General features: G+C 39.9%; 1 protein-coding gene across 1 annotated transcript in view; it reads right to left on the bottom strand.

Moving 5' to 3' along the window:
* Positions 1-16,605, bottom strand: part of SCAPER (S-phase cyclin A associated protein in the ER) — a gene marked incomplete in the record, with an annotated part of 4,815,867 nt that overhangs the window by 620,627 nt on the left and 4,178,635 nt on the right. The window contains 1 exon segment of the mRNA XM_044077465.1: positions 6,996-7,233. Within this exon segment, the coding sequence (XP_043933400.1) occupies positions 6,996-7,233 (238 nt within the window).

Below are 16,605 nucleotides of genomic sequence, written 5' to 3'. Positions count from 1 at the left end.
CCCACCATCCCCTAGATTGTGCACAGCTGAGGTGCGTTTCAACCTCTTTGATTTGGTTGTTGTTATTTGGTTTATATATGTTACTGTGACTGGCTGTGAATTTATTCTTACTAGATGATCCTGGCTTCAGGTACTTTTCTCTTTTCCTTTGTGGAAGTGAAAAAACCTGAACACTCACTTCCTGTGAGAGCTCAAGGCTTCCCTCTCAGGATATGTACAGCCAATTAGCTGTCACAGGAAAAGAGAGGGAATGGAGTCTATGCTTTTGAAAGCTGGCCAGTGCTGGGTTACCTTGGCAGATAACCATAAAATGCCACTGAGGCAATGAGGAATTTGAACATCTACTGCTACAGGTAAGTAGGACTTGTGTAACTGTACTGTACTACCTGTTTTATGAATATGTGAAAACTCGAGTAGGACAAGGTCATTTTCAGCTTTGCAAGCTAAGCAGAGATCACCATCTAGATGTTTGCAAAAGCAGAGTAAAATGATAGGGCTTTTAGATGCTTTGTGCAAGTTAAGACACTCGGTGAGGAAATGTTATGTTTTATTTCTAGCTGGACAATATGCCTGGGTTTTAACATGACAAAGGGAACATTATACTGCACTATGCATCTAATACAGTAGGAGTAGATGAGGACAATAACTTCCTTAGATCTGGAAGATATGCCTTGAGTAAATAACTGGACTAACACAAGGGATTTTTTAATGACAGTTGACACACAGTTGTCAAACAACACTATACTGTCCTTGAAATGTGCCTATGTCTCTAATGACAGCATAATTTCTGAGGAGTATATCATTTTTATGAGATAGGTACAGGTGTGCTCTAGTTTCTGAAAGAGAACAATACTGCATTTCTTAGCAGTGAGCTTAAGACTGCAATCCTAGTACAAGAAGTTTTATTTATTTTATTTATTTATTTATTTATTTATATGCATTTGTTTTCTAGAGTAGAGCACTAAACTCCATGGACTTTTTTCAGACTCAGCCCTGGAGCAGTGTCGGGTTAAGTGACTTGCTCACAGTCGCATAGTTAGGCAATGGAGGCTGATGGAATCAAACTTTGCACCAATGGACAACAGGAAACAGTATGTTAACAGCTCCTTAATCCTCCAAACCAACTGCCATACCGAATTTGTCGGTTAGACCCTTTTGGAGGATATGCATACTATCCGGAAAACTGATGAGAGCTCTGAGTTTGCAGTCATCAGCAAAATCTTGTCAATTAAAAACTCCTGACATTGGTCTGAACATCAGTTAAGTATATGATGAAGATGAAGGTTCCCACAACAAGGCCCTTTGGGATGCCACTGGAAACCTGCCTTTTTAAGGTTTTTAAGGAGTATACACCAATCAGCCCGGACTGTGTGGGCTCTGTGAGAGTGCCAGTTTGCTAACCAACAAATTACAAAGGGTCAGTTTGTCGATAGTGATGGAGTGTGACATACTATCAAAGTCCTTGACTAAATCCAGGTAGGCAGTGTGTACATATCTACGGTCATCAAGTGCTTCAGCGAACTTCCTAAAGAAATCTACCACATGTATTAGGCAGTATCTGCTTTTTGCAAAGCTAAATTAGTTAGTACTGACTGCTTGTAAGATGCCTGTATCATTGTTTGGAAGCTGCATAATGACAAGTTCCACCACTTTACAAAGGATGCTGCCAAAGCTAATTTGATTTATACCTCCCCCAGATTGCCCTTGTAGAGGGGTATGTCAGCTATCTTAAAGGTTTTGGTTACAAAACCCAGAAGACAGGCCAAGACTGAAAAGATTCAGTTAGTCAATGTTTTAAGCTAACAAGGAGACAGCTTGGCACATTGTCTGGACCTACAGTGCTAGTGGTTTTGGTCTGGCGAGTGTTTTAATACTTTTGAATCTTGTGGCATTCTTTGAAGAGGTAACAGCAGCAACTGATTAAGGAATAAGAGTCTGTTATTCAACTTGACCTCACTAAAGTTTTTGACACTATTCCATATAAGGGAATAAATGGCAAATTAAAAGCAGTAAATGCAAGTACATGCATAATTTAATATAGGAAACATTTGATGAGTGATAGGTGGCAAGTTAAGGCATGTGTGTGGGGAGGGGGGTTGCATGTCTATCCTGGCAGTGCTTAACAGTGGTGTCCCATAGTGCTCTGTACTGGGGCCACGTCTTTTGGAACAATTCTCCTTGATATGAAAGTGGAAAACAGTATGTGGATAACCAATATATAGGGTTGCCACCTTTTCAAATGCCCAAAGTGGGACATTTTTTGTAGGAATGTGAGATTTTACAGGACAACATATACCCATGGCCAGTACAAAGGAGAGGAACTTCAGTTTTTTGCCAAAATAAAAGCTTATTTTTGTAGCACTGATAATTGCAAACTGGGTAGCAAATTAAGTTCATAATAGAATCAGAAACTTTCCAAACTGGTCTTCAAATATATATAGCTGGTGCAGTAGTAATGAAGTCACCTCTAACATTAGCAAATACAGCTTCATGAGACTTGGCAAAGAGGGCATATAACTATTCCTCAGGTTTAATTTCCCTCAACCTCCATTTGCCTACTGTGTGACTCTAAAAAGTCACTTAACTAGTCAGTGCTCAGGTGCTGCCCTTGAAAAAGGACATTTGCGTCCTGTGGGCTTAGCCATTTAGCAAATATTAAAAAACATCCTACTAAAGTCAGAAAACAACTTTGCAACCCATCTAATTCCAAAGAACATGTTAAGTCCCTCAAGAGAAATCACTGTACCACAACTCAGTATTCTGTAGCCTGCAAACTACCCACCTGTAATAGCTTGAAAAGGCAAGATTTCTTACTAGCAAATCATAGGGCTGGAAAACTTGAACTACTCAAAAAGTCTTCAGAAGTTGTCATTAACTTCTGTTACTTGTACTTCTAGGTGACCTCTGACTTGTCAGGATTCATGGCTTTATTCGAAATGTGTCATCAAAACTGGGATTCACTGAGAAGATTTCAGCAAATCCTAGCGGACATAAAAAAAAGTCTACTCTCTCACCAAGATCAGGGAAATGCGTGTGTGTTTGTCAAAACTAAGGAGTTGTGGCTGACCAAGTTTGCAGACGACTGCAAACTAGTTGCAATCACTGAATCCCCAAATTATGTCAGTATACTCCAGAAGGGTCTCATGCAGACCAACGACTGGTGCAAAGAAATCCATCATCATTCCCTTTGTCGCAAACAATGTCACCTCACCCTATCAAATCAACAACAATACCCTAAAGTACCCATGAAGTGGTAAGAGACCTGGGATCACAAGTTGACTGTAACCTTAACTTCGACTACCATGTGTCTACTGTAGTAAGGAAAGCTTTCTACATAGCACACTTGATTAGTAAAGGGCATTGCCTCGAGAGCAAAAGAATTTATAACCCCCTATAATGTGCACTTATCCAGCCCATAATTGAGTATAATGCCCCATTTAGCATTTACTGTACTAAGCATTTGCATCAGGCAGACAGACATCAGAGGTTTCTAACAGCGAAGATCAAGGGGGCTCCAGCATGTGCCTTACACAGACCGACTACAGTCCCTGTCACTATATTCCGTATCATACAAATTTCTTCGAGGAGACTTATGCCTGGCCTACAGAGTGATCCAAGACCCAAAACTAATGTACTTGTCAGATATTCAAAAATCAAACAGGACTAGGGCTACCAGTTCTGGTGACATAAATAGGACATGCTGGAGGAGCACATTTATCTCCCAGCAACTTCCATGTCTGTGGAACAGGCAACCAATTCATGTGAAACAGAGCACCTCTATGACACTATTCAAGAGGTACCTGGATGAGTGGATGAGACACCGTAAATTCTTACTGGGGATAGCACCCACAACCCTCCTGGACAAGGGCAGTCATCACTAAATGTAATCTTGGGTATTGACTAGCATTTCTATGGTATTACATTGGAATGAAATGGCAAGGCTTAAAATGACTTCTGGGTTGATAGCCTAGTAATCTGTTATATTCATATGACCCAATGTGTGTGAGTGGAATGGAAATTTATTTGCATGATGTCAGTGTTAGTATATTTAAAGGCACGGAGATGCAGAGATGCAAACCCTCCATTTTTTTTTTTTTTGTTACAGTCAACATTTTTTTTCAATGATTTTCACCATGAATATAAGGCAATGTGTAATCTAGTTCAGTATGAAAGTCTACATCTGGAGCAAACTGCTGGGGGACCTAACAACAGATCGCAGAACCTAGTAATAAAAATAAGTAACAACAACAGAAAAAAAGACAGATATATTATCAGTCCTTTCTAAATGAAGCAATAAGCTTCCCTTTAAAATCTGAAGATATCAGTCATTAACTTCCTTCAAAACTATGTATATATAGGATGTACAAAACATCAACAAGGGGTTAGGGAAATTAAGCTTCTTGAAGACTGCTAGACCACAAACTTTACCACTGAGCCTATGAACCTATTCTATGTTTTCAAGCAAAACATCACTGAAAAAGCACTAGCAGTTATCCAAATGGATTGCTCAGGAATGTTTAGATCTCAGTGAGGAATGAACAGGAGCCTGAATAATTACCCCTCTCAAAATGCCTCCTAGAAATTAAAGCTTCATATTCAGAATCATCTAGTAAGCTAGACTAGAACCTATCAATCACAGCCCAACCATCATTAAAATATCCACTTATTAATAAAATGTTGCTGTGGTTAACATTTATAAATAGTCCCTCTCCAGAATACACACACAGTCTGCTAGACCTTAGGGCTGATGGATTCTTGTCAGTGGCATGAATGGTACAGCAACAAACACAAAACTTAGAAATTATTCTCCATCCAGATAAGCCTCTCTGATTGCTAATCAGTGTTATTCCACACAATGTTACTTGCCCTATAAGATAACTTAAACCTCTTGTTATGGAGGCTCACAGGATATAAGCAAATGACCCCTCTAAGGGCATCAAATATTTTAGCTGCATTAAGGTATCACACAGTGAAAATTTGCTAAGCTTTTCTTGCAGTTTTTACTGTATCGTTTGTCTGTGTGACCTTTTTACGCTTTGGTTTGTATTTTAGTGCTGAAGACTGATGGAGCTCTGTTAATTACTTGAACTACATGTCGACAAACACAATCTGAGTAAAGCAATCAGAAAATTTGAAAAACTAAATCTCTGAAAAATGTGGTAACTGAAAAATCATTTATTAGTTAACTAGATGAACTGGTTTCTCTCTAACCCTTTTTACCACAACTCAGGCACAAAGTCAAGGATATACATTGTATGTATATATGTATGTATATATGTATATATATATATATATATATATATATATATATATGTATATATATGTATATATATATATATATATATATATATATATATGTATATATATGTATATATATATATATATATATATATATATATATATATATATATGGGATGTCATAATTTACCTCCTCAGCTCTCTTTTCTTCCCTCCACTTTTGCGGTGAAATTCTTCACATCCATGTCTCAAACACATAAGCTGGTTATGACTGCAGACCCAACCACAGTCCTCTACATTACAAGTAATCAACACATATTTTATTCTTCAAGAAACACAACTGATGAACTCACACACATTGCATAATGATTTAAAAAAGTGTAACACCACACAACTGTATCTTACTACTAAACAGTAACTTCAAACGCCTTTTGCAAAATGCTATTGAGGAGCCTGATACTGAATTTTATGGAATGCTAGTTCTATCTGACTCAAGGTCTGGAAGACTGAAGTACAATTAAGCCATAAGTATATAGCCTGGTTATCCAGTCAGCTGAGTGAAACTATTTCTGCTGATGAGAAGTAAACAATCCAAATTTTGTTCAATGGTGCCACAACAGTAGTACAAATCCGAGAGAAACATACGTGCACAGCTAAATCTCTGAATGAATCTCTCTTTCTCTTATATGAGACAACAATGGTTTTGATTAGTTAGCGGGGTTTACAGGAACTCACTCTACAACACACACACAATGTGGGTTGTTTAGTATTTTAGCCGGATAGTTTTGAGTAAATCGGTGCTTGAAGAAATTTTTTTAGGGGTCATTCAGTGATGTACTGATGTGATTATTGACTTGTATTCAGCAATCAAGGCAAAAAAACTGCTAAACCAATAAAATGCAGAGTCATCTATCCAAAGAGACTTGCATCTGGCAAACAGAATTAAAGTAAATATTGAAATCAAATGTCTTCACTACATTTTAAAATGCTACATAAACAATTTAATGCCAATTCTGTATTACAACTAACCCTAAAACTACAACGTAATGCAAACATGCTGATATTTTTAAAAGGGAACATGCAAAGCAGAACTGAAAGACTAAACAAGCAAATCAAGCCAATACACCAGAATCAACTCAAAGAGAAACATGCTGGCTATAAAACCACAAAGTACCATTTATTTAATCAGAGGAGAAAAATCACACATGTTTTGACACAGTAGATGCGTCATAAAGTGATTAAAAAACAAGTTCACCAATGCCCTTAAATAGACTGATGATAAAGCATCTAGTATGTGACATAAGTTCCTGTGATTTTACATTTGATTCAATAAACATAGTTTTATAGTGATCATGTCTATGGCTTTCAGTTTTTAATACGGATTTGTAACAGGTTTTCAGTTTTTAATACAGATTCGTAACAGGAAGTTGTTTATATGAAACAATAAACAGCTTCAAAAGGGCAAAGGAGTACAAAATATGAAAGCCAAATGATGATGATGATGAGGAGGAGGAGGAGGATGTCATCAAAAAATGAGGCTGAAGCAAATAACTGAGATGGAAAGAAAATCCATCAGCAAACACATCTGTAAAAATATGATGTACTTGCAGGCTTTTCTTTCCTTTAGGCTCACTTTTATGTTCAGATCTATCAAGTCTATATATCACCACCTTCACTACAAGATATATCTTAGCCTCTGGCACTTGACACCTTTTTAGAATATATACAGGAAGCAACTGCAGTTTAAGCATTCTTACCTGGAAGGCAAGCAGGTCAAGGACTGCAAAACTGTTGAGAAACCGAACACTCTGGATAGCGACTTGAACAGTGACATTAGAGAAGCCTTCTTTTGGACATGCTGGGTTGGGATCAGTCATTGTTCCATGAAGTAAAATGCAGTACAACATGTGCAAAGTTCCAACAAGGTCTGATGACTTAAGCACTGTTATCAGTCCAGCGGGATCTTGACGTTTGTTATCAAAGATACTCCGTGTCCTGTCAAAAAATAATTCACAAAGTAATGTAGAATATACTGTATTCTATACTCTGTCAGCTAGGTGCAACATATTCAAACATCAAACAAAATATGCAAACTGTCAGGGTTATGTTACATCACTAGATCACCATCACCATCTTTAAATTCGTTGTTTACTCAGTTTAAGGCACACTATTAACTATCAATAAACAAGGACAATTAAATAAGACCATACTGTAAAACAGATTTTTGATGGTCTCTCTCATCAAGTCACAGCACAAGAATTACAAAAGTTAAGACACAGAATATCATGTTTGTTTTTTCTTAAATACTTAACATCAGCTCAACATACTGGCATCTTACATTTCTAATTTTCAAAGTGATGACTCAGTACCCTATCCTTAATACTTAAGCAATGTAATCGGCAACTGTGGTGAATGAGTGGAAATGATTAACCGATGGTCCAACAGGCAAAATGTATGCAAATTAAACGTTTATATCCATTTACATATATTAACACATACAAATACATGTGTGTTTATTATATATAAATATAAACACTCATATAAATATTTTTCTAAAGTAAAACAGAGATACAGATAAACTGTGTTGAACCTGAATATGTCTTGTGAAGGGTGGGCTCTAAGTTTTTTGTGAATTAACAAATTATTCTCATCAAATCCTCTGGACAGATTCTACTTTATAGCTTGTTTTGCCTTATCATTATTTCAGTATTAAAGATGAGGATAGCAGAGGACAGCAAGTTTTCTGTGTGTGGTGTGGAATTACTATTATTACTTTTGAGAGTCAGTCAAGTCATCAAACATAATTACATCAAATTCTGTTTTTTTCAAATAAAAACTGCTGAAATGTACTTTCAATGATCATTAAGGTTGCTACTTCTTTACAATGTTCTTTGACTGTGAAGTCAGTGTGTGTGTGTGTGTGTGTGTGTATATATATATATATATATATATATATATATATATATATATATACACATATACATATAAAACGTTGGATGGAAGTATGGGGGTCTCCTCCCCACATGGGGGTGGGGACAGGCTTGCCTCCATGCAAAAAAATAATTGGTATTCATTGAAACTGGTTTTCAGCATTTTTTTTTAATTGCAGGAACAGAATTTGCTGTAATTCTTTTCAGTGAGTTGAGATGATTCACATTCCTATCCTCTCTGTGTTTTTTACACTTTCACCAAGTGGTGGCATTCAAAGAATTTTGTTTCATTGTTTTCTACAATATGGAGTTGCTTAAACTTTGTTAAACAAAATTTTCAGAGCAGTAAGATTCTATGAAGTTAAAAATGAGGGACATAATATACTAACCTGATAGTACAAATTCCTGGTTTAAGAACATTTAAATCTGAGCTTACTACAAAATGAATAACATACAGAATTTGACAGAGAACTGGTGGGACTGAAACCCATTACACAGCTTAAACTGGCACCCTGACCTGATCATTCGCAAGTACTGTTTCCACGATGCTGTGGAAAGAGTTATATTCAAAGAATACTGCCAGAAGTGTCTTTCATAGAGTCAGTTTGCTTAAGCTGCCTTTTTTGAACACATCCTTATACTGAGCACCCTCCACATCTTGACCCCATCCTTTCCACCACCAGTAGGCCCTTTTTGCCCTGTCAACCTCACATTTCTATGTAGCCACAAACTGTACATGTCAAAAAAAAAAAAAAAAAAAGTAAAGAAATCTGCTGCAAGTTCATTGGCCAGCACCATCTTTATCTAGAAATGGAAGGATGGCATGCTGTGCAATGGGTAAATATGTCTGTGGTATTTGTTTGAGTAGTTGAGTTTGACCTCAAGGACTTCAGCACATCTCCCCACTGAAATGCAGGCACTTGCAATGCCGACTGCTAACACACACACACACACACACACACACACAGAAAATACATTAAAAGAGCAAATATCAAACATTCCTCTTCTCCTTTAAACTTGTTTTCACTAGGTGTTAAGTCTCCTTGCACCCCCACGCCTGAAGTTATATACACCAACTCCACCATCACCATGTCTCAGAGAAAGGGGAATATTCCAAGAAATGGCCATCTTGGACTTAGTTTATGTATGTCCAATTTTTGGCCATTCAGGCTGCATATTAGGAGACTCAAAGCAGGTTATGGCATTTCAAGCGGTTACCCTTTAGCTTATCAAGAGTCTCTGTCAACAACTCATTCTTTGAAATTCTTGCAGATTCATATTCATCCCAGTTATTCTCATTATGGGTAATATGTAATTATTGACCATGGGATAGGTAAGGCCAATCTATAACCAAATGGGATAGGTTAATTTGAGCACAAAAATGGAAACTGGCTGGGCTTACAATGGCCTGCAATGGTAGCTAGGCTAGTACATACCTATGAACCATTTTATTCTCTACTGTTTCATTTATCTTTTGACCTCAATTTTTCCAAGAGTCAGTCTCTTCTCTAGTGAATCCTTTTTTTGCATTATGTAAGCAAAGAACTTCAATTTTAGTTTTCCTATCAGACCTGCCAGTGAACAGTCTGGGTTTATTTACTTAAGCAACGAATGATTTGATCTTCCTATAGTCCAGGAAATTCTGAAAAGTTCAGTAACACCACAGCCCAAAAGCATTAATTTTTTGGTACGCCGTCTTACTGTATTTACTAGTCAGGCCTACACAGTCTTATATTATAACTAGGAAAACCATAGCCTTGACTACATAATGTAGGAGTTTTGTTGACGATGCATCTTTTCTCTTTACTACCTTACCCACATTTGTCAGTCGCTATTGCAAGAAGTGTCTTTATTTCATGGCTGCAAACACCAGATGCAGAGATAAATGTGTCCAAGGAAATAAAATCTGTCACTTCCTTCAGTTCAACTGCATTTTTTTTTATGTTGGTGTGTGCTCTTTCACCTTCATCAACAGGCTCTTGAACTTCTCCCTTCTTTCAGCCATCAGAGTGATATCATTTACTTATCAGAGATGTTAACATTTCTGAAGCAATTTTGATTCCAATATCTGACTCAACTAGCCAAGCAGTTTGCACGATATGCAAATACACTGAATAAGATGGGTGGCAGGATAGGCTTATCACACTTCTTCCCAAGTTTTGATCCACTTATTTATTTCCATATTCATTTCTGTTGATTCTTGGTCACAAACAGGTTACTCAAGACAAACAAGGTGCCTCACTAAACTAATTTCTCTAAAATAAGTACAGTTACATAAATGAATTTAGCAGAATAGTCTATGTTCAAATAGATCACCATTACAGTAGCCTAAGGTATATGGGTTATATCTGCCCAGAATATGACATCTGGCCTGCTTTCAAATCTTAAGGATATATTCTATATTTCCTAACTGCCGAACAGCTAGAAAAGAGTGGTATAAAACCAGTGGTTATGCACAAAACCTTCAGAGCTTATTAACCTCAAAGTAAGGTAGGTTTGGACCCTGCACACCGAGTATGTGCTAGGATAAAGGGAAAACCCAAATAAAAAACACGTTCTGGCATAGAATATAATAAAAATATGGAGGACTAGAGGGTGGGTGTTGCTACCGCGACAGTAATCTATTCTATTTTCTACTGTTATGGTACGTTTGTTTACAAAAACTGTACTATTTATTTACTTTATTTTACATTTGTTAACTGGGATAGTCCGATTGGACACAGTTCCATTTTCAGAGGATGCCCGGGGAGAAAAGCTCCACATGTGGATAGTTACATAAGAGTTACACAGTAGCAGTTTTATACAGTCACATATAGATACCAGTACAGAATTATAGGATTATATGCATACTTGGAATACATACATATATAAACTTAACATTGTAGTTTTCTTGTTCAAACTGAAAAAGGTAGCACGTCATTCAGTAGTACAATACATATGAGAATGAGACTAAGTCTGAAACATTGACTATTTTACAGATAGCCAGGTAGTGAAGAGAGTGGTAAGCTGGTTAGTCAGGGTTGGTACAGGGGCACAGCCACTGACTTTTTAGGAATTTTTTGGGTTAATAGTCTGGTTTGCTGTAAGTTCGGCAGGGAGCAGATACCAGATTGTTCCAACAGAGTTGCAAAACAATGAGTCACCTGCTGAGTTTTTAGATTTAACAGTTTGTGCCGGTATTTTGTCGGAAGACCGGAGAGTTTTTAGGTTACTGTAAGGGGTAATTATATTTTTGAGTATGGGTGTGCTTTTGGGCTGGGCGGCCACGGTGGTGCAGTGGTTAGCATTGCTGCCTCACAGCAAGAGGTTCTCTGGTTCGATCCTCGGCTCCCAAAGACATGCTGTAGATGGAATGGACACTCTAAATTGGCCTTAGGTGTGAGTGTGTGCATGTGTGTGGGCACTGGGCTGGCAATGCAACACCGTAAAAAACTCCACTGCCAATCATGAGCGGACAGGTGTGGCGACCCCTGACTGGGAAAAGCCAAAAGAAGAAGAAGAAGGAGAGGTGTGCTTTCGGGCTGATGGAGGACTTTGTGGGCTATTATTAGTTGATTATACTGGATTTGAGAGACTATATTCATGAAATCACTGTTACAGTAGCCTAACCTATATGGGTAGAATACCAGATCTTAGAAAGAAAGAAGGATCAGAGTCCAGGAGCCCCTGGAGAAGAGTCAAAGCAAAATTTGTTTTGACCTAGAGAAAGACTAACTTGTACTGCCAGGTGAAAGTATACACACTACTAAATTCCTGCCTCTAATATATATTTCTAGTCTTTACTTATTTTCATAAAGCCACAGAAGTATCCAAAGCCCATAGTAGAGTGGGCCTTGACCCTGCCTGGAAAGTCTTGTTGTAGTGACAGTGACAAAAAATAGCATGGGAAAACTATTTAGATGTGGTCTCTTTTGACAATTATTGCTTCTTTTTCTTACCTACATATGAAATAAGCAGCTTATTGGAATTCGTGAATGCAGTCCTGTTAATGTAGTATCAGAGTTGCCTGTGGACATCCAGTGCGCGTAAAATTATTTCTCCCCTATTTTGTGGCTATGGTTAGAAAACAGGGAGATGTGTATTCTGGCCCAAGGTAAACTCTTAAAAAAATGACTTCCAACATGGCTCCACACTGAATGCTTATTTTCTGCTCTCCCAGTGTGAAAAAAGAAACTCGGAAAACAAAGCCAATGAATTTGTCTTTTTGGAAAATTTTCAGTAAATGGCTAGTAAGTGCACTGCCTGGATGCCAACAAAAAAGAAAGTTAGAGAACCTGAAGGAAAAACAATCACAAAGGAGAGGGAAAAAACACTGGCTGGTAAGAATCCTGCAGCTGTTCATCAAAAAGCAGTTCAAGCTCTAGGTTTGGTGCAAAACATGACTTCCAGTAATCTAGAGGGAAAAAAAAAAGTCAAATGTGCTCAGAGCCGATTAAAATAAACAGAACACTTAAGCAGTATATCAACTTAAATAAAAAGGAGGCTATTACAAATGGAAGACACTGTAAATAGGTATTCAGACGAGCTGATAAAACTGCAAAAATCAGAGACTGAAATGAAGAAAAAGGCTGGCTGAGTATGAGATGTAGAATTAAAGGACAGAACATTAGGGAAAAACTTTTAGTTATGTACTCACCATAACTTCAGATGTTTGGGATCCATCTCGCCTACATTCTGACTGATGGGTTCGGAGCCGATCCCTCGGCTCCGACTCGGCACGCTTATGCCAAAGAGCGAAGTCTCTAATTGGCTGAGCTTACTATATCCCAGGATGCACCACTACCAGTCCCCCAGATCTAGTTTGTCCGCATACATACACAGACAGACATGCTGCTTATATAACATCGTCAGATGAAACAAGATAAAAAACAGTAGAACTCAAAACCGTTCAATCTCTTCTGATCTCCAAGGCAGGGGGAAGGAGGGTGGGTATTAGGAATGTAGGCGAGATGGATCCCAAACATCTGAAGTTATGGTGAGCACATAACTAAAAGATGTTATGTGATCCTATCTCGCCTACATTCTGACTGATGGGACAGTGTCCCTAGCACCTGAATCCTGGGTGGCTCACTGGAAAACACTCCTGAGTACCGTGGAACCAAATGATGCTCGCCCTTTAGATGCCACATCCAATTTATAGTGGGAAATGAAAGTGTGCGGGTTGGACCAAGTAGCCGCAGCACAAATCTCAGAAATAGCGAGCTTGGAATGAAAAGCAATAGAAGTAGCCATAGCTCTGGTAGAGTGAGCTTTGATAGATGTTGTAAGTTGCTTATTTGAAGAGGAATAAGCCTGAGTTATACAATCTCTAATCCATTTGGAGATAGTAGCTTTAGTGATGGTTTGACCCAATTTATTATCTGAAAAGGACACAAACAACTGGTCTGATTTTCAAATTTGCTGAGTCCTGTCTAAATAGAAGCACAATTGCCTGTGAACATCCAATTTATGGAGGGTGTACTCCGCTTCGTTGGAGAATTTTGGAAAGAAAACTGGTAGATCTAGAGATTGTTGGAGACAGAGATTAGAACAAACCTTTGGGACAAAAGATGGGTTAGGCCTAAGTGATACTCTATCCTTGTGAAAAATCAAGTACGGTGGTTTGATAGATAGGGCTTGAAGCTCTGAAACTCTTCTTGCAGAGGTAATTGCAACTAAGAAGGCAGTTTTCCAAGACAGATATTTTAACTCACATGTAGCAGCCGGTTCGAAGGGGAAGATGTTAAGGCAACGGTACCAAATTAAGATCCCACGGAGGCGCAGGATGAAAAACTGGGGTCTTAACAGCCCAGCACCTTTAATGAAAGTTTTGCATAATCTGCTGCTCATCAACGGTGGATCCATGGATTCGTGAAATTTAGAGATAGCCGCTAGTTGGACTTTAATAGTAGAGACTGAAGATCCTTGATTAAACAAGGATGTTAAAATTTCAAAACCTCTGGTATCGGAGCAGTGATAGGGTCTAAGCCCTGAGTTGAGCCCAGATAGCAAACCTCTTCCACTTACTGAGGTACAATTTCTTAGTGGTGGGTTTGTGGGCAAGATAAAATGTGAATAACTTCTGGGTCTAAGGTGTGATTTCTGACTAAAGTCGGAAGTGGAGGAGCCAAGCTGTCAATTTCAAAGTGTGAAGGGACTGGTGTTGTCGTCCCGACTGATGAATCAGCAGATCCGAGTTAGATCCAAAACCAAGGATCGCCCACAGCATGTTTCTTCAGGTAGGAAACCATACCTGACGAGGCCAGTGGAGCAATTAGTATCATTGTGGACCCCAATTGAGAAGCTTTCTGGATGACTTTGGGGAGAAGTGGAACCGGAGGAAAGGAATAAAGTTGTCCTGTTGGCCAAGGTTAGACCAGAGCATCCATAGCTGCCCCCCACTGACGTGGAGACAAGGAGAAGAACCTTTGCACTTTGCGTTTTGTGGTGTTGCAAATAAGTCGCAGCACGGGTCCCCCATCTTCTGAAAACCTGAGCTGCTACTGTTTCGTTCAGGGACCACTCGTGAGGAGAGAGAATCGTCCTGCTTAATCTGTCTGCCAATATATTGAATTTCCCTGGAATGTGGGTCGCTACCAAGAAACGGTTGGTAGCTACAGCCCATTCCCACACCCTCATGGCCTCTCTGCAAAGGGGGTAAGATCTGGTCCCTCCTTGTTTGTTTAGATACCAGACCACCGACATGTTGTCTGTGTGGATAGTGATAATGCCTTGAGGGAGAAACTTGTGGAGGGCCTGTAGGGACAGAAGTACAGCCCTCATTTCCAATACATTGATATGGAGAAAGGTTTCGCTGGAAGCCAAGAACCCTGAACTAATCTGCCCAGACAATGAACCCCCACCCTGTCTGGGAGGCATCCGCCGTCAGGGTGGCCACCGGAGGGGGGATAACAAAAGGTCTTCCCTGATTCAGATTGGATGGCTGAAGCCACCAGCGGAGGTCCCGTTTGCACGTTTCTGTAATCATAATGGGGTGATTGAGGGGGAGATTCTGAAAGGACCATTGAGTCGATAACAGCCACTGAAGAATCCTCATGTGCAATCTTGCCAGTGGAACTAGGAGAACCGTGGCAGACATCGAACCTAAAAGTTGCAGGACCATCCTGGCTGGGGCTTTGGATCTTGAAAGCAGGGCTTGAACTTGACCTTGTAAAGTTTGAATCCTTTCGGTAGGAAAAAAGACGCGCAACAATTTTGAGTCCATCTCTGCTCCTATGAACCTTATGCGCTGAGAGGGCAGCAAGACAGACTTTGACCAATTGAATGTAAATCCCAGGGTAGCACCCAGGGAGATGGTGGCTTTGAGGTTGTCCATTAGTAGATGCCTGGTGGTGGCAGTCAGGAGCCAGTCGTCCAGATAGGGAAACACTTGGAATCCAAGACTCCTCAGGTGAGCAGTCACTACTGCCAAACACTCGGTGAACACCCTGGGGGCTGTGGTGAGGCCAAAGGACAGTGCACAAAATTGGAAATGACTGTCTCCCAGGCTGAAGCGCAGATACCTCCTGGACGCCTGATGTATCGGTATGTGATAATAGGCGTCCTTGAGATCTATGGAGCACATCCAAACATCCTTCTCCAACAATGGGAGAATGGATTGTAAAGTGACCATTCGGAATTTGGATTTCATGATGGATTGGTTTAGTTTGCTGAGATCCAATATTGGTCTCAGGTCCCCTGTCTTTTTTGGCACTAAAAAGAACCTTGAGTAATTTCCGGATCCGATCTGGTCTGTGGGGACTGGTTGGATGACTCCTTTTTCTAGCAGCTTTGACGCTTCTGCGGCTGCAATTTCCCTTTGACTGGGTGGTGGGTCCGGGATTTTTTTGGACGGTGGAGTGAGTGTGTGAAGGGAATGGTGTAACCTCCGGCAATAATCCGAAGCACCCATCTGTCCTGAGTGATGGACTCCCAGGCTTTTAGGTGCTTGGCAAAACGGCACCCGACTGGCTCCGGAGCAGCACAGCCGGGCAATCCCTCATGAAGTGTGGGAGGCTGAAGAGCCACGAAAGGACTCGCTGTCTCCAGAATTGCGGGGCCCTCTGCCGCCTCTGGGACGGCATCTCCCAGAAAAATTTCCCCGTCCTCTGCCTCTGGAAGGGGAATCTTCCTGCTGTTGAGGAAAAACTTACGTGATTTGGAACCACATCTTCCTCCTCCTTTAGCCTTGGGATAAGGCCGAAAGGGAGTGGAATAACGTGCACCTACGGCAGATAAAGTTTTTCCCTCTTGCTCACAGCGGGTAAGAGTGTCTTTAACCTTAGGTCCAAACAAAGAGGACCCATCAAAGGGAGCGTCGGCGAAGGAAGACTTGAAGGCCTCCGCAAAATGACAAACGGAGCCAGGCTTGTCTCCGTAAAGCCACGCCTGCGCCTGCCGCTCTGCCTTCGGCCGCATATGAAATGAGCCTCATGGACGAGTTAGAAATCGTGGTAAG

The sequence above is a fragment of the Protopterus annectens genome, chromosome 7.part0 (genome assembly GCF_019279795.1).
Source record: "Protopterus annectens isolate FY-2018-M chromosome 7.part0, PAN1.0, whole genome shotgun sequence".
Classification (NCBI taxonomy): Eukaryota; Metazoa; Chordata; order Ceratodontiformes; family Protopteridae; genus Protopterus; species Protopterus annectens.
Note: the sequence above shows the minus strand (reverse complement) of the source record. Positions and strands in the feature narration are given on the sequence as shown.